Raw genomic sequence first — 19663 nt, 5'->3', positions numbered from 1 at the left:
TTTTGTTGCAGCCTCAAAAACACAACAGTATTTAACAAACCCTTCATAAACTTCACACTCATCTTTTTGAAACACCCATGTGTGTCTATTACATAGCTACAAATTCAGCTTAGATTCTATTTTAACTTCGGCTGGGCTCTACTTCAGATACGCCTAATTCAGTTAGTTTCATATCTCACTCATTGTCAAGTCAATCTATTTCCTGGAAAAAGGCAGTTTAAGCGCTATAAAACAGGAAGTGTCTGGGCCATGTGGAGTGTATTTCTGACTGTACAAGAGCTGAACACCTTCACACTCATCAAGAGGAGGAACGCTGCTGCAGACCAGCAATGAATAACACATCTTGCAAGGCGATCAGCTTTGTTTTTCCGCAGCATTTTCTGCCTCCTGTCTTCATCTTGGTGTTTATTATTGGACTGATAGCAAACGGATGGGGACTTATGTCATTGCGGCACAACTGGAAGAAACTGGGGTGTGTCAATGTTTTTGTCCTCAACCTCGGGATTTCAGACATGCTGTATCTGCTCACGCTCCCTTTTCTGATTTCGCACTACCTTAACGGAAGTGAATGGATATTTGGAGTAGTATTCTGCAAGGTAACAAGATTTCTCTTTAACCTGAACTTATACTGCAGCATCTGCTTCCTCACGTGCATAAGTGTGTACAGGTACCTGGGAATCGTACACCCAATGAAGGTGATGGGGAGAATAACTGTGACACACTCTGTCATTATCTCGGTCATTGTTTGGATTTTTGTGAGCCTTCAAAGTCTTCCAGACATGTTCTTCCCCAAAAATGCAGAGAATGTGACTTTACAATGTTTTGATACAACAGCTAATGAATATGTTGAGCAGTACCTGCAGTACAGCCTCAGCTGGACGATCATTGGATTCTGCATTCCGTCTCTCATCACGGTGGCCTGCTACGGACATGTGATCATTGTCCTCTGCTGCAAGGATAATGTCGACAAAGTCCTCAAGCAAAGAAGCTTGAAACTGTTGATCATCTTGATTATTCTCTTCTCAATCTGTTACATCCCCTATCATGTGCTCAAGAACTTCAACCTCTGGTCAAGAGTTCTTTCCAAACACGGAATATTCCACAAATGGTGTGACGGAGTCTACATCGCTCAACGCATATGTCGTGGTCTTGTTTGCCTGAACAGTGCTCTCAACCCTCTGATTTACCTGCATGTAAATGAGGATATTTACGCTCAGTTCAGACAGTTGTGCCGGCGAACTCGCCAAGCTACAAATCAGCTGTCAGCAAACACCCACACTCTACGCTTAAGCACATTTAGAAATACATGAAGTAATTCTGACACTCATCCAGATGTGCAATTCCTAGTCCATGTTTTAACAAATCCGGGAACCCACTCCCAAACTGTAACTGTCAATAAATTGCTCAATATTTTCAGAAGAACTTACTGGCATGTGTGTAATTTGTGGTGCAGGTTATTGCGTGTTCTGTGGAAAAAATGACTCGTGTTAAAAACAAGATGCAGAGTGTGGCTGCTAGACCGAATGTGTTTCATGCCAAAGGCATTCACGCAGCACAGGAAGCTCAAGTTAAGTTTGCAAATTATTACACCTCTCAGTCAAACAGGATGCATGTCAACTGCTCTGGTTTTTATCACTTTTGACATCCTGATGTTCTAACTGAGTGATGGTATCTGTAAAGCTTTCATTATCATGCATAGATGAATGCTTAAAAGCTTTCAGTCAGAAAGGACAGTGACACAAGCAAACTTCTGTTTTTAAAGATGGGAATCAGTCCAACATGTTTAACATACCGATGTGATCATGATGGAAACTACAATACAATTACATCATCCATATATGATAAAGAGGACATGTTTTAGCAATGTATATTAGCATCTCAACACTTCTCAAGTGACACCAACAACTCCAGCGATTTTCCATCTATACCCAGAATTGTGCATTAGTTAGATGCAAAATCAACTAAAGTCAGAAACCAATTCCAACCTCTATGGTTAGAAAGTCAGTGTAAGCAAGCAGGGATTGTTATAGAATAAACTGTTTAACTGCACTTGTATTTCACACAGATCAGTGGCCCATGCAGTGATGTACAATTTGTTACAAAACAGGTTATTTATGTGTGTTGCATGTACAAAATACAGAGAGGTGCATTGTTTTTGCCGTGCATTGCTACAAAAAAAAGATATTTAATCTCTAAAAACAAAAGGTCACAAATGGCACTGATTTTACAACTAGGAACCAGAACGGGGCTGAAGTTGGGTGCAGCACGATTCCAGGATCTGACTTATATGTCAAGGGGAACATAAAAGCAATGTTACTCATGCCAATGCTTACATGTATTTCAGACACTTTATTTTTCTTCTTTAACCTATACTGTGAAGATGTGGGAGGTATCACTGTCACAGAAATGTAGAGTCACAGTAATATACATAATCAAAGGTTTAATATAGCCTAGTTCAGGATATGTATGGCTTGAAAGCAACTAAAACAAAATGCAATTTGCTTGGATTTTCTCAGTTCTTTTGTGACAGAAAATAACCCTTACAGAAACGGGAACTAAAACTAAACCATGTTTTCTAGCAGAGGGGCTTTAAGATTGCATGATTTGCAACTGAAAGGGTTTAACCAGCAGCACTGGCTCCCAGACAGAATCAGCCTCTTATAGTTCATTTTTAAGAAATGGTTTGTAATCCAGCTCTTTGCTGCCAACACATAACTTGTTCAATCTTGATCAAAAAGGAAGTGGGCCTTGAAGCTCTTGCGTCATTTTCCCCACCTGTTCTTGCAGTGGTTTGTGGGAACTGCTGTAGTAATTTCCATCTACTATCATTACACTCATCACAAAAAAAAAAAAAAAAAAAAAATCATGTGGGTGGATTTTTCTGAAAGATGTGGTGAACGTCTGAAACCGACAAATTCCTTATCTGAAAATACCCTCAACTGACATCTTTGATGAATAATTAGAATAAATGCATATAACTTTACACTTCTATAGAAAAAGGCATTTAATATTCTTTTTATTTTGATGTTGAGTCACTTTAAAGAGAACTTTTTATTTTGACCAACTTTTCCTTTTCAGTTAACTTCAGGCTTTAGCTCCCAATAAAATGAATTCCCATGACTTAAATAAATATATAAAGAAGACATGTAACAACTGAGAAAGAAGAAAAATCAAAACAAAAAAGGAAGCCACAAATGCAAACAAAAATGGCAAAAGAGCAATGATGTTGTTCTTAGAATGCCAAACTTCGGCATCACTAGACAACACAACGTCCCACCCAGGACAAAAGTAGTGGCATTAAAGCCTGCAGCTTATATTTTGTTGATGAAGTGAAAATGTGCACGGTGATTGATCCAGGAGCAGGAAGTCATAAGAACCTAAAGATTTAAACAAACTGTGTTGTGAGCCTTTTCTGCCTTTAATTCACTTCAGTAGAAAATTACAGTTTGTGTTGAAACAATAACAATTCTTCATGTAATTCTTACAAGCACTGTTACCCTTGAGTGAACCGTTATCAGCTTGTTTCTCCTAATGACTACATCACCACAGTAGCCTATTTCACATTAATGAGTCATGCAATTGTTAAACACCTGGCCATCACAGCAGCAGGTAGTGACCGACCAGGGCACATCACAAAGGACAAGATGAGATCAGATGAGAAGAAACATTTTTGGCAGGTATGAGTTGGCTGAGGCAAGTTTATGTAGACAGGTGAACAGAGTTGACTAATTAGTGCAGCAGGTGGATCTAATTAACAGCAACGGTGTTGGCTGGAAGGAGACTGAGCTGAGTGGATAGTAGCAGGGAGGTGAAGGCTGATCCCAGAAAAGTCCAAAATAAACAAACAAAAGCCTAATTTGTGACAGTTTATGTATAACTCTTCAAACTGAAGAAGTCTGTTGGAGAAGAGACAAAATGTTTCAACAAAAAATAATTCATCCAGAGGATGTTTTTTTCGTTGTGTTCGTTGTGTTCGTTGTTAGACTTATACAGTTCCAGCTAAACTACAATAACGTAGCTTTTTCAAGAATGAGATTTGCCACATTACTCAAACTAGATCAGTCCAGCTGCAGTTAGTTTGCACACTGCCTTTTGTGTAGTGAAAAACAGATAATTGGAGCTGATGCTGCAAATTCGGTAGGTGTAAAGAATGCTAAAATATTGATACAATGAAATCCAGGAGAAATTCAGCAGATACTATTTACCGAAGACAAACATGCAGGAGTTTAGTTTAAAGAGAGAAGTTCTTGAATTATCATGAATTGCAAATGCTTTGTACTAATAGAAAACAAATAAAAAGTCAAAGCTGCTCAGAAAAGAAAGCCTTTTGTTCCCTGATAAACTTTTTGCTCCTGTAGTTGAGGAGCAAAGACACTAAATCCTGCCTCACCAGTTTTAGTTCTCGTCTTTAGAACTGTAAATAATCAGATCTCTGAAGACTTAAAGGATCTATAAGTTTTTTACCTGACAAGCAACTCAGAAATATATTTTGTCTCTAGACCATTTAGAGCTTTAAAGGAAATAAACATGGCAGCACAGGAGGATGCACGCGTAGCTGCTGCTATCACATCTGTTTTGTAAGTATCCACAATTTCTTCTTTGAAAGGATAATAGCAAGAAGTGCTTTGACTAGCGTAACTTGTGGTTTCTCATGGGGCCTGCTGCTTGCTACATATTCATCTGATTCCGTCATTGGCTAAAACCAACCTTTGGTAGGCGGGCACTAGGCGTGGGTTCGCCCAATCAGCTCGGACATTTCTGCTGAACGTTCCTCTTTTCCCTGAATGGATTCAATGGGAGCAGACACAGACATGAATACGTAGACGCCGCGTTCTCGGGTGAGAGGCGTGCCGACAGAGCGGTCATCTTAGGTCAGACCAAGCTGCAGTCAGACAGAATACGCGTCAATTCAGGAAAATGTACTTTATGTTTACTGGATAGACATGTTTTGTTTGTGTGTGTGTGTGTGTGTGTGTGTGTGTGTGTGTGTGTGTGTGTGTGTGTGGGGGGGGGGGGGTTAAAATATTATACAGTTTTTGCTATGATTTTGTAATGTATTTGATTCTAAGATGTGTTATTAGTTTTTTTGTTAATCCCCCCCCCCTGATTGCGGTTTGTATTATATCATTTTGAAATGCTGTTATGGGCACCTCTGCTCTCACTTGTCTGTATATAGTTTTGCTCCTATGTAGATCAGTGCTGTTGTCTGTAGATCGGTGTATATATAGCCTATATATATATATATATATATGTATAGTGTGTGTGTGTATATATATATATATATATATATATATATATATATATATATATATATATATATATATATATATATATATATAGTATAAATAGTTTTGATTCTGGATAAATATGTGTAATTTGTCTGAAAGGTCACGAGCATTGTAGCATTGTGAACATATGATTAAAATTAGATCTGAGCTGCCTCCTATTCATTTTGACAGCAGATGTCTGATCTGTGGTCTGACCCAAGATGGCCGCCCTGTAGGCACGTCGGCCTAGCGGCCGACAGCATACAATGGGGCGTCTACGTATATGATGTCTATGGGAGCAGACCCAGACTGATAATGTGCAGAACGGAAAGCGCTACACATTATCAATCTGGCTTGCCAATTGCAGAATTTAGAAAAACATAATTTTACAAAAAGGGAGGCAATGCAGTGATTTAGGAGCTGGTGTGATATGATGCATTTTTTTCCTGTGGGCTCGGCATTTCGGATTCAGTTGCAGCAGCCTGATTGATTTTTTTTACAGACACCATTAACCTAATGACAATAAAGCCTTGCACTAGTTTCTGTGTCCTATTTCGAAAGGAAACCCTTCACACGAGCAATATTTAAAGATGATAGTAATTTTATAAAAACTTTTGTAATTGTTAAAATTTAGAAATGAGACCAAAATGAATCTTTAGACTTCAGTTAATCTCTGATCTCTATTCTTACATTTTTTGGGGGCCTTTTTTGCATTAAGCTTTAGGATGATGTTATGGACACACTGACTGATTAAGCAACTATGGTCATGCAGTGACACAGAGATATAAAACTGTGTGTCATCAGCATAGATGTAGTAGTAAGATATGTTGTAGTATTCTTTGACCTGAGCTTGGAGGATCATATACAGTAGATGGTAAGTAAAAGTGACCAGAGAATACATTCTAGGTTCGGCAGAGTGAAATGTGCTGAAGGAGTAAGTTGGTCTGGTGTGTCATGTTTATTGATTGTTTTGACCTCCGGCTGTCATGAAACGGGGACAGGTGGACCCAGTATTCAGGCTGAACAAAAAGAATGATATTTTAAAGGGATTTATTAAACAGAAAACCATCAGGTGGAAACAAAAGGGCCATCAAGCCAAAAACGGGACAACAAAGCTCAAAAACCAAAAGAGTCCAAAACTGATAAATGGTAAGACTAAATAATCAAAAACAGGGGACAGGCAAGCTCTAATATATGAAAATCAGATTCAGTCAGGCAACGGGCAGGCAGTAAGAAAAAACAGGACAATCGGGGGTCAGGCTGGCTCAGAACTCCAAAGGCTAATTGGGTCAGGTCCCCATTTTTCTGAGTCTGAAGGTCTTTTGGCTCATCGGTGCATATTTTCCATTGTAATTTATATCTGTTGTTGCATTTACAAAGATTATCTCTGTTCGTTTTTGTTTGAACAGATCATTAAAGTTTTTGTTTCCATTGAGCATTTATCGTAAACCCAGTTTCGTAAGGTCTCTCCCCCTGTTCAAATCACTGAACATTAAAATACATGCATAACACCTCTGGAGAAGAGCCCACATCATTCTGGGCATACCTGAAAACTGGCTCAGAGTTTATCTGCTTCTTCTCAAACCTCAGTACACACACACACACACACACACACACACACAGGTGTATATATATATATATATATATATATATATATATTTAGAGTAGATCAAGCCTTTTCTGTTATGACTCCCAAACTTTGGAACACACTGCCTTAAACGCTAGACAGACATCTTTGCTTGCTTAAGTCTCTCTTAAAAACATTTAATTCCTTACCTTGTCTTTGTCTTTGTTATAGTATTTTAAGTAGTAAGTATTTTATATGTCTGGCTGAAAGTTTGGTTCCATTCATTATACATCTTAAAATATACAGCACTTTGGCAAAATTGCTTCTTTTTTTTTTAAATGGACTTTATAAATAAATCCTTTAAATCGATCTCAGACTGATTTAAAGGAGCATTGCACACATTTAAAGGTTAAATATTATTTTTTATAATACCTGGATGTGTAAAATGAATTTTCCTCTATTTATAGCAGCTCAAGAGAGACTCATTTAGGTCATATTCTCTGTAGGTGTGATGCGCTGCATTCTCCCCCACCTGGCTGCTTTGTTGCGTTTCTGCTGTCATTGATGCTTTAGCGAGAGAAAACGGCTAACTTCAATGATTATAACTTTCGTACCTCAGTAGACATTGCACCTCTGAACAAAAGGCTTGTTCAGATGCTTTTTCTCTTTTTCTATGCATGTCAACAACGCTGGTGTCATTTGCACTTGTTGACAGAGAGGGCAGACATATGGAAAAACTCTGGAACTTGCACTACGCTCCTTGAACCAGGATCAGACACAAACTTGGAAAAGCAGTGGTCTATTTAATTGACATTCCAAGTGACTGGCCTAATTACTTTTAGGAGTATGACCGGATATCAATAGAGTTCTGTATATGTTAAGAATACAAATTCTCCATCCGAATAGCCTTAGTAATAGCTCCAACCTTCTCCTCCTTGCCCCTGCCCTGCAACCTTTCACAGGGTCAACAGTAAGAACCCTATCGTGGTGAGGAAAGGAGCTTCTGTGCCAATTTCGAACAGCCTTTAACTCCGACGCCATTAAGTGATGGAAACGTAATGGATGATCAAATCTGGGCTTACGACCTTCCAAAATTGAGATACAAAATGCACGTTCTCTTCTCTCTGGACCTTTTCATTGATACCCGTAAGGTGAGCTGTGCTTGTACGGCACGTCGCACAAAGCATTGTGGGATACCTTAAGGTTTCTTAGCATCGGTAATGGACGTCGACAGGTTCTTCGGCTAAACTAGTTTGTGGGAGCATACAGGCTCCTTTTCCTACCTCCTTCCTTACTGACTGTCCTATTCGGACAGTACTTATCATGGCGACTGCTGACGCTCTTCCGCTTTGGCTAAAGAGTCATTGCTCAATAAGGATATTTGGATGGAGCCAAACGCTCAATAGGTTGTACATTGTGTGACGCTGATTTAATAAGTAAGGAGCTGTTATGGACACAAATTAACACGTCATCAAAAGATGTTTCACTAACTTTAATATGACACATCAAGTTTAGGTTTGGTAAAAGAAATCTCAACTTTTAAACTGTGCGGTTCTAAATTCAGGGGATTTTTGTGTTAATTTTTCTCAATTTATCACAGCTTATTTAGAGAGTCTGATTTCATATTACATCTAAAATAGATTGACAAATCAATGATTTGTGTCTGCTTGCCTTTCTCTCCCATGCCACACATTATTTATTTTAGTTTATTTTAGGATGTTGTTTTTAGCTTTATCTATCACCCACATTTAATATGATAAATACTCTCTTTATCTAATAGAAAGTGTTTACAAGGTTGTGCTATAAAAAGATGGCTACATCTACAACAGTTTCACATTCAAAGCTAGAGAACCAATTCAAAAAAAAAAACTGGTAGGACAGGCTGCTTTCCTTGGAAACGGTATTACACAAACAACTGTGCCTGCAGCAGAGTTCAGCAAGTTATTTAAGGTGTGTTTCTTCACTCGATTTTCATTCTGGGAGCGGAGCCTCTGAGGAGAAGGGCTGAACAGACTGGTTTCTGGAAGGCAAAATGAATAACAGCAGCTGTACTCCACCGGATAAGGAACTATTTGAACATACAGTGCTGCCTATTCTTTACATCTTGGTATTTCCTGTTGGAGTGGTACTGAATGTGTGGGGAATGAAGTCTTTGCTGCATAACTGGAAGAAATCTCAGGGCATTTATGTCCTTGCTGTTAACCTCGGACTAGCAGACATGTTGTATCTGCTCACTCTCCCCTTTCTGATCACGTACTACTTCAAAGGGAGTGACTGGATCTTTGGAGAAGCCTTCTGCAAGATAACAAGGTTCTGCTTCAAAGTGAACTTATACTGCAGCATCGGATTCCTGACGTGTATAAGCGTCTACAGGTACCTGGCCATCGTTTATCCATTAAAAACATTGGGGACATTAACAGTGACTAATTCTGCAGTAATCTCAGCCATGGTATGGATTCTGGTGAGTGCTCAGAGTGTTCCAGATGTGTTCTTCCCCAAACATTCAGAGAGCAAGACTAACCAATGTTATGATACAACTGAATGGGATAAGGTTAAAGATTACCTCCCCTACAGCCTCAGCGTGACATTCATTGGATTCTGCATCCCGTATGGCATTATTCTGGGCTGCTACGGACATGTGACTCTTGTTCTCTGTCGCTCAAACACTATAACAAAGGATGTGAAACAGCGAATCCTAAAGCTGTTGGTTTTGCTGATTCTTTACTTCTCGCTTTGTTTTGCTCCCTATCATGTCTTCAAGAACCTCAACCTTTATTCCAGAGTCCTGATCAAAGAGGGTACATGCCCCCCATGGAATTCTGGAGTCTTCATTGCACATCAGGCAAGTCGTGGTCTTGTGAGCCTGAACAGCGCTCTCAACCCGCTGGTTTACTTCCATGTAAATGAGGATATGGGAACTAAGTTCAGGCAGCTGATGCAGGGAAGTCGACAGATATCCCGTCGTTTGTTTCAGTCAAAGTCCAGCTCTATGCCTGTAACACAGACAGAGCAAGAAGTTGACAGTCCAGTGACAGAAAGATTTGTTCCTTCTGATTAACAGTGTCATGTGTGAAAGTTTACATTTTGTAAAAAAAAAAATTGTACAGCTCTGTGTGCTTTGTATTAATGCAACATAGCTTAATTTTCTGCTCAATCTGAGATGCAGACAACAAATACCTTTGGTTTAAGCCTGTTCTAGTTGCCACGATTCAGATGATTTGGGATATTAGCAGGAGGTACGCTTTGTATTCTTTTGTCTTACTGACTCTTTTTGCCAAATACTACAAAGTTTAAAATAAATAAGAAATCAAGCTAAAAGAGTCTCACTTTCACTGCTGTACTGGAATAACAGACAAAGGATTAGAAAGTGTTGAATAAACTGGAAGAAGTGCTGTTTGGAAAAAAAAAAAGCCAAGTCCAAATAAATGACTTCACATTAAAAACAAACCCTAAAAAAAACTCCAACCCGCAACTTTCTGCTGCTGTTGCCACCTGAATATATGTCAATACATATGTATATAAGTCACCGTGAATGTACATAAGACATCCTCTGCCTCATTTCTATTTTTGTATTTTTATTCTTATTTTTCTTATTTACTTTTTTTTTTGATCCACTGTATATACGAGGACACACTGTATATAACTGATGCACCTTTTCCTACTTTTGGCACCTTCTTCTGATTATTGACTACTGAGCCGATGTGTCAAGTGAATTTCTCCAATGTGAGATCAATAAAGCCTGTCATATCTTATCTTATCTTATCTTATCTTATCTTATCTTATCTTATAAACAAAGAACCCCAAGTCTCTTATAACAAGGATACTTGGCAGCACTGGTTAAATGTGCAGACTCTTTTTGATTCATCTGATTTATTTAAAAATGTTTATCATCCAAAGGATAATCAAATTTACAAATAGTTTCATTCAAACCAAGCGGAGCTGTGATGCCTTGCAGTGAAACTGGGTTAAAAGAGGACCTTGATGTATCAGAGGTGAGAGGAGGAGATACAGGCCCTGATCGTGGCAACCTTGTCAACCAAATTTATTTAAAAAGAGGTTGCACTCTGTGTTTGAAAGAGCACAGATAGATGGTAAAAGCGCTGAAACAATGTCAAAGAAGAATTCAGGATTTTTCCCTTTTAATTCGATAATGTTTTCAAAAACAATTAGTTGAAGCATCTTTAAGTGTCTCATTTAAAGCATTAATCGTTGCTTTGAGATAAAGTCGATGTACCCACCTTCTTTGTACTTTGCAGTAAATTCTACTCATATTGAGAATTTTCTCATTTATCCAGGAACTGTTTGTACACTAAACAGTATTTTGTTTAAACTGTGCTTTTCTGTCCATAATGAAATACTTTTTCAAGGCATTCACTATGTGTTTGTGAGAAATCAAAACGTGCTCAGGCAATAATCATGACAATTATATTCATGCCTGAGGGTATGCACACCTATTCAGATGTTCATGGGCCAGCTATGTGAAGACTTTAAAGTATGAGATATGTAATTTTTCATCTTCCCCCTCAGTTTGCTTGCTGGGAAACTTGAACTACGAAAACAAAGTTTGCATGGCTTTCACTGCCCTATGTATCGCTGAGAAAACTATCCTCATGATTTGGAAGAGTTGAGTTCCTCACTATTAATCAGTACAGAGGTCATTTGTAGGATTGTATTAGTCTTGAGTCAGCATCTGCCTCCACATTAGATACATTCTCTGGGCTCCATTGATCGGCTCCATCACCGATGGGTTGGGGGACCATTGGATTTGTCCCGTGGGGACTTTGGGGACCTCTGTTGAGATCCTCATTATTTCCCCTGATGATAAAATTGCTAAAATCAGGCAGCATCTTGCTTCCTTAACTCCAACTGTGAAACCTGGGTATATGCATGTTTTTTTCCGTTTACAGTTCCTTATCCTTTGACAATTACTGTAAAACACTAGTTTGTAACTGCTTTTATAATTTAAGGAACATTTAAAAAACAAGAGCATCTGTGTCACAGACTGAAATAGAGATCACTGTTCATGCTTTTATTTCTTCCTGTTGAGACTATTGCAATAGTCTTTTAAACTGTTTAAATAAATCCTACTTCAGTCTGTGCAAAATGCTGCAGCAAGGCTGCTGACTAAATGGTCATGCTTTTCAGCTATAGTGGCTCCGACACTTGGGAACGCTCTTCTGCTGTCTCTTCGCTGCACAGAGTCTCTTTTAAGAAACATTTAACAACATTTTTATTTAGACATTTGCTTAAGCACGTTTTGTGTTTTTAAATAGTTTTTGCTCCTATGAAGCACTTTGTGATATCAATGGCTGTGAAAGGTGTTATAAAAATAATATTACTTTTACTTACTTTTACTTACTTTTATCTACTTATTTGTCCATGGTTATATTTCTTATGATCTTTCTTTTTGTCAAATTTAAATGTTCATCCTTAATCATATTGTATAGGATAGGACATTTGGGGCCAGTGGGACCAGGCCCCACCAGATGTCACTGTCGAGCTCAATGTTATCAATAATAAGTGGGGCATGATCGTTCTTTACAAATGAATATTGTATAAAAGACAAATTCCCTTACCTACAAAATTCTGTTGAAAACATTTGTGTCTATATATCTCTGTCTGTAGCCTACTGACAAACTCAGTAGACTACATCCTGTTGAGGTGCTTTGATATTGGGGCCAGCCCACCAACGTTTGTACAAATGATGAACATTTGAAATTGCAGGGCACGCTCTCAGTAGACAGCCATGGAGCACAAATGCTACGTCCCCAAGCTCGGATCATCCATCATCAAAATACTGGAACTGTACATGTTTCGTTTACGTTCTGCTGGATAGTGTGCGACCATCTAGTGTTGGTTGTCCTTGCTGGCTTACTGAAGGATTGATGTGAATATTTTTTGTTCAATAGATATATTGATAATATTCAATATTAGTAAGCCTTTATTTGTAATTTTATGTATAAAATTAAATTACATTTAACTTATATAAAATATAATTTCTAGTGTGTTGGTTTATGCTAACATATATGTTTAATTTAAATTGGATCAAAGTAAAGTTGTATGCATCACAAAACAATTAGTTGCTGCTAATAGGTGTTGAGCTTTTGTTTCCCACTTAACCTATCATGCCATTGATGCCACTGAATATTATTGAAGTTCCAGTTAAACAACCTAGTTTAGTTAGAATGGCTGTGATAACTGGATTAAGTAATTCCAACATTTAAAATTTGTATGTTTCTTTACATCAATTAAACAAATCTGACAAGTTCAACACACTCAACCCTATTAAAATAGTCAAATTTAAGAACCATAAGGCAAACATGGCACTTTGTGACAAAGTAAAATGCACAAAATAAGTAATGTCTTTCTAAATGAATTTAATTTCAATAAAAAACTTGTCTAAAAAAATTTGTTTTTGTATATATTTGTGTGCATGAATGGTTGTTTGTCCTGTTTGTCTCTCTGTGTTGCCCTGCGACAGACTGGCGACCTGTCCAGGGTGTACCCCGCCTCTCGCCCAGTGAACGCTGGAGATAGGCACCAGCAACCCCTGCGACCCCATGAGGGATTAAGCAGTTTGGAAGATGGATGGATGGGATAATTCGAAGAAGTCTTTATCACATAAATCCTGGTGAAATCTTATGCTCCACACGCCGTTGTTCTTCTGAGCCGCACCAACTAACAGAACTGCACACCCTTTGGCAACATCTGTCAATACAACCTTTGATGATGACTCCAACAGGTGGCCGACAGCATCAGCACCTTCATGTCAGGCCTTATTCACGGCCATTGTTATTTCCTCAAATTCTTTGTGTGCAGCAATGTCAGCATCCTTTAAAGAAAAAAAAATCAAGTACCCTTGATGAGGTAGTTGTCAGTTTGCACAATTTTCAGTTATTAAACCATGCAACGCTAATTCATTTCTGTAAGAGAAATATATCCATATATGTTTATAACAGAGGTTTGGGACAAATAGTATTTAGCAGTAAGTTTCACAAAGTAATAAACTTGTTTTGTCGTAATAACTGGTCTGCAAATGTCACAACTGAACACAAAATGGACATTAAGAAGAATTATATACAAATTATTCTTATATGATTATAAGAAAATCTACATGGAAATATCCGGTATATTGAATTATAGACAGAAGTAAAATATATATATATTTTTGGATTATCAATGTCACAATAAAAAAAATATTGTAAATTAGATTAAGATGAGCAGATTATTTAAAAATCAATTGAGACACATGTACAATTCATTAAAAAATAAAAATCAAACTGGATCAAACTAAAGAATATAAGAAGCAAAATATGTATTTTACATACATTGTAGTGGCCACTGTCTAAGTCCGGTTTTAGTAGATACAGTCAAAGCTGTCCCAGACGTGGAGGAGTATAGCTCTATGTAACAGCTGCCTTCCCTCATGTGACCCCTAAAACAGAGCCCAAGAACGTCTGTTGAGGCTCGAGGTCTGCTAGCACAGATAGATCTTGAATTTATAGTGAATCTTGTTAGACTCCATAAAGTGTTTGGAGAAAAAAATCTTATCTCTGATATGGTACAGGCCTCGTAAGCTGTAGATTTAGTTGCAACTTTAGTTCAGACAGTAAATTACTTCAGGCAGAAGTTGTTTTTTTGATAATGTTTGGAATGAGGTGTGAAACACTTCTGGGCAGTGCGATGCAACACAGCCAGCTGCAAAATGACAAAAAATGCTTTAAACTTGGTGAGAACTGCATAATGACTGCTGTTGGTCAGAGAGAGTCGGAATGAGATAAAGGTTCCACACAACCTTTTTCAACCCTTTTATTGATCTGATGCTCAGTGAGCTCAACAGGTGATTTATCAGGACAAACTGTGCCAAAATGAATAGTATCCAGGCTTATATGTTTATGATCTGTAAAACACAATTTGAAAAGAATGCCTATTATAAAACTCAATCTAAAAAAGACAAATCTAAAAATAAATAATATATATATATATATATATATATATATATATATATATATATATATATATATATATATATATATATATATATATATATATATATATATATATATATATATATATATATATATATATATATATATAGTGGGCTGCACAGTGGCGCAGTGGGTAGCGCTGTTGCCTTGCAGCAAGAAGGTCCTGGGTTCAAGTACACCCCTGGGTCTTTCTGCATGGAGTTTGCATGTTCTCCCTGTGCATGCGTGGGTTCTCTCCGGGTACTCCGGCTTCCTCCCACAGTCCAAAAACCTGACTGTTAGGTTAATTGGCTATCCAAATTGTCCTTAGGTGTGAGTGTGTGCGTGAATGGTTGTTTGTCCTGTCTGTCTCTGTGTTGCCCTGCGACAGACTGGCGACCTGTCCAAGGTGTACCCCGCCTCTCGCCCAGTGAACGCTGGAGATAGGCACCAGCACCCCCTGCGACCCCATGAGGAAGAAGCGGTTTGGAAAATGGATGGATGGATATATATATATATATATATATATATATATATATATATATATATATATTGACAAGCAGCATTCACTCTTCCTGAAAAAGCATAGAGCCACAGGGAGAGTCATCTGCATTGTACATGGCGTTGCAGCAATCCCTCATACTGAGCATGCATGAAACTGCAGTGGAAATACAAAATGTGAGAACAGTAGAACTCAGCGGAGTGAGAGAAATAGGCCCTGATGTCCTCCAGCAGCCTAAGCCCATAGCAGCATAACTACAGAGATAGCTCAAGGTAACATGAGCCACTCTAATTAGAAACTTTGTCAAAAAGGAAAGTTTTAAGATTAGCCTTAAAAGTAGACAGGGTGTCTGCCTCACGGACCAAACTGGGAGTTGGTTCCACAGGAGAGGAGCCTGATAGCTAAAGGATCTGCCTCCCATTCTACTTTTAGAGACTCTAGGAACCACCAGCAGACCTGCAGTCTGAGAGCGAAGTGCTCTGTTAGGAACATACGGGGTAATCAGAGCTCTGATATATGATGGAGCTTGATTATTCAGGGCTTTATATGTTAGAAGAAGAATTTTAAATTCTATTCTTGATTTAAAAGGAAGCCAATGAAGGGAAGCTAAAATTGGATTTCATGATAATATGATCCCTCTAGTTGATTTTCATCAGAACACTTGCTGCAGCATTTTCTGATCAGCTGAAGACTTTGAACTGCATTTTGTGGACTTCCTGACAGTAAAGAATTACAATAGTCCACCCTTGAAGTAACAAATGCATGGACTAGTTTTTCAGCATCATCCCTGGATAGAATATTTCTAATTTTGGTGATATTCCGGAGGTGAAAAAAAGGAAACCCTGGAAACCTGTTTAATATGTGATTTAAATGACGTCTTGGTCGAAAATAACACCAAGATTTTTTACTTTATTACCCGAGGCCAAGTTAATGCCATCCAGATTAAGTGATTGGTTAAGAATTGATTTATTTGATTTGTGTGATTATTCCATAATCAAAGGGCGAACAATTGTAAAAAGATAACTTGGGAAGATCTGGAAAAAAGTAAAGACAAAACAAAGCTGCTTCGTCTTCCCAGCCAGCCGGGTGACTTTAATTCCAAGTTTTTAACAGTCACATCTTCATTTAGCACAATCCCACCAACATGGGGTAATTGTCATCCTTTTATAGGGTGACAGTTACATAAATGCAAACATGATATCTTACTTGTCCACATGGACAACTCAACCCAAAACAGATGTTTCCTATCATCCCTGAATGGAATGCGAACATAAGTGTTGTACTGTGTATAACAGAAAATAGCTAAACATTAATCACCCTTGAGATTGTTAGGAGGATGTTCAGTTGGTAATAAAAACAGGGTCAAACTTGGCAATAGTTAAAGGTCAGGCCGTCTTCTTTATACCCTTACTAGGTCTGGAACTATCCAATCTCCCATACTATAATGGAAGATTTTCTGCTCTGCTTCTACATTTACACCTTGAGCAAGACATGTTGTCACTTTTAACAGAATGGCATGAATAGTGTGCAGCCTGTGTTTGTAGAGATGTAAGGTTAATCAGAGTTTAGTTTGTCAGTGTGTGCTTACATGGTCGTAAAGCATTGTTTAAACTTTATTACAGCCGTGTGTATGTCAAACTGTGGGGAATGATGGTAATTTAGAACGGGAGAGGAGAGCTGGGTCCTCCCCAGGTATAGGAGAGGTAAAAGGCTAAGGGGCAGGATGAAGCTATTATCTTTCACAGAGAGGTTTGTATAGCACATTTCAGTACAAAGACAATGCAAAGCGCTTTACATGATTAAAATATAGGAAAATAAAAACAGAATGAAGCAAGTTGGAATAAAATGTAGAACATTTTAAACAAAATAAAACCTGGGAAAGTGGAAACTAAAAGCAAATAATAAAAAGAGTTTGACTACAAACTTAAACTAATGATGTTTATGTAAACAGTCTAACAGAAACAGTTGAAGGCAATCCTAAACAAATGTGTTTTTAATCTTGATTTAAAAGAACTCAGGCTTTCAGCACTTTTATAGTGCTTGGTTCGGGTTTGGTTCTGGTTCTAGGTATGCAGGGTAGACTGGAGCCAGAAGACCTTAGTGGTCTGGGGATTGATACACTGATAGCAAGTTTGTGATGTATTTATTTGCTTATCTATTAAAGTGATTTATAGACTAACAGAAATATTTTACAGTTTATTCTCTGAGATACAGGGAGCCAGTGTAAGGACTTTAAAGCTGTGGTGAAGTTCTCTAGTTTCTTAGTCTTAGTGAGGACGCGTGCAGCAGCGTTCTGGATCAGCTGCAGCTGTCTGATCCACTTTTCAGGCAGACCTGTGAAAACACCGTTGCAGTGATCAATTCTACTAAAAATAAACACATGGATTAGTTTTTCCAGATCCTGCTGAGACATTAGTCCTTTAATCCTGAAAATATTTTTCAGATGATATAAGGCCAACCTTGTTATTGTCTTTAGATGCTTTTGGAGGTTCAGATTTGAGTCCATCACTACTCCCAGGTTTCAGGCCTGATTAGTGTTTTTTAGCTGAAGTGACTGAAGCTGTTTTCTAACTTTTGATCTCTCCTCTATTGGTCCAAAGAAAATTACTTCAGTTTTGTTTTTATTCAATTGAAGAAAATTTTGGCACATCCATGCATTGATTTCTTCTAAGCATTTATTCAGTGCTTGAATTGGTTCATAGTCACCTGGTGACATGGTGATGTAGAGCTGTGTGTCATCTGCATAGTTATGGTAGCTGATGTTGTTTTATGATCTGAGCTGGAGGGAGCATGTAGATATTGAATAGGAGGGGGCCCAGGATGGACCCTTAGGGGTCGTCTCTAATGTAAAGTTACCCAAACTGTCACAAAATAACTGTCACTGTCCTTTAAGTAGAGTTTAAACCTGTCAAATGCTTTAGCAGAAAGGCCGACCCAGTTTTCCAGGCACTCTAACAGAATGGACAGTATCAGTATCAAATGCTACACTAAGATCCAATAATACTTGCACTTTGGTTATTCCACAGTCTGTATTTATATGTATGTCATTAAACATTTATATGGATGTCAATAAAGACTGGTTTCTGTATTGGAAGACTATCTTGCTTAAGTTGGCATAAGCTGGCATGTTTGGAGCCCCCTTCATGCTTCAAAAAAATTAAATCTTGTATGTTAAGGTTTTTTTGGGACAATAAACCGTGGGTAATCCAAACTGTGTTTTTTTATTTATTATTTTTTTTTGCCAAAAGAGGAAGGTGGATAGGGATTTTTTCATCTGGAGAGCAGGGCTGCAACTTTTAAATTACAGTTTAATCAGAAATAACTAATGGGAAGAGGAGAATGTCTTCTGGAAGCCAATAATAAGTATTATTTTGAGAAGAGTATGAGGTTTTAGGTTGGATGTTTCGTTGTTTCCAATAAATTGTGAACTGTAATGCTTGTATCAAATGTCAATATTTTATAAAAAAAAATGCTTAAAGCATTAAATGGAAAAGACTTGAACCTACAACATATTTGCTTTGGCATCAAGAAGAACCTTTAATTTTTGGGGCAAGTTTGGATGTACAAGATGCAGCTGGAGTTGGTTTGTCGAGAACACTGCTTGAGAATACCTTTCTGAAATTTAATGACAAATTGTGGAGGTGGCTGCACCAAGTCTTAAAAATAGAGATGTGTCTGCCTCTTTGATTGGACTAAAATTGATTTGAGTCAGGAAAACCATTTTGATTTTGGATGAAAAGCAGATGCTGGTGGATTTCTTTTATTTGGAGAAGAGTTTTCTGTTGCTACAGATCCATTTCCAGAAATGGGATTTGGTATTGATTTTTCAGAATTTACTGAATTTACTTTACTGAAAGTTCATAAAGATCAAATTTTAAAAAACACCAGATAAAAATAAACCGTAAAGCTTGCTACTGTCTGACACGGCACATGTCATTTGCCTTGGAAATTGGATCTCAGGCGGGTAAAACAGATAGAGAGCACGATTGTTCTGGAAATTCATTTAATTTGTATTTTATCTATATAAAGCAGCAATTCGTGATACATGTCACCTCAAGGCACTTTCCAATGTCAAATTCAATCTGTACAGATTGGTCATAAAGTTGCATCAAGTCTCTCCAAGCAGCATTCACTCCTCCTGAAAGAGCGTAGAGCCACAGTGGACAGTCGTCTGCATTGTTGATGGCTTTGCAGCAATCCCTCATACTGAGCATGCATGAAGCGACAGTGGAGAGGAAAATTCCCCTTTAGCAGGGAGGAAAACCTCCAACAGAACCAGGCTCAGTATTAACGGTCATCTGCCTCGACCCACTGGGGGTTATAGAAGACAAACAGAGACACAAAAAGCTCAGAATCACAC

At 38.0% G+C, this 19663-nt stretch overlaps 2 protein-coding genes across 2 annotated transcripts; both read left to right on the top strand.

Annotated features, from left to right (window-relative positions):
* Window positions 1-287: 287 nt before the first annotated feature.
* Window positions 288-1422, top strand: si:dkey-78k11.9 (P2Y purinoceptor 1). Its single transcript, XM_012853770.3, has one exon. The coding sequence runs from the start codon at window positions 330-332 to the stop codon at window positions 1308-1310; it is 981 nt and encodes a 326-aa protein (XP_012709224.2). The 5' UTR covers window positions 288-329; the 3' UTR covers window positions 1311-1422.
* A 7401-nt stretch (window positions 1423-8823) lies between these two features.
* Window positions 8824-10287, top strand: LOC105918151 (P2Y purinoceptor 1). The gene has a single exon (XM_012853174.3). It carries the CDS (start codon window positions 8867-8869, stop codon window positions 9890-9892), a length of 1026 nt encoding a protein of 341 aa, XP_012708628.1. The 5' UTR covers window positions 8824-8866; the 3' UTR covers window positions 9893-10287.
* The last annotated feature ends 9376 nt before the right edge of the window (window positions 10288-19663 follow it).

Source organism: Fundulus heteroclitus, chromosome 1, assembly GCF_011125445.2.
Source record: "Fundulus heteroclitus isolate FHET01 chromosome 1, MU-UCD_Fhet_4.1, whole genome shotgun sequence".
NCBI classification, from domain to species: Eukaryota; Metazoa; Chordata; class Actinopteri; order Cyprinodontiformes; family Fundulidae; genus Fundulus; species Fundulus heteroclitus.
This window is presented reverse-complemented; position numbering and strand designations above follow the sequence as displayed.

Bases quoted from the DNA above. Each gene is read 5' to 3' on its own strand.
- si:dkey-78k11.9 (XM_012853770.3), top strand. From the start codon at position 330: ATGAATAACACATCTTGCAAGGCGATCAGCTTTGTTTTTCCGCAGCAT.
- LOC105918151 (XM_012853174.3), top strand. From the start codon at position 8,867: ATGAATAACAGCAGCTGTACTCCACCGGATAAGGAACTATTTGAACAT.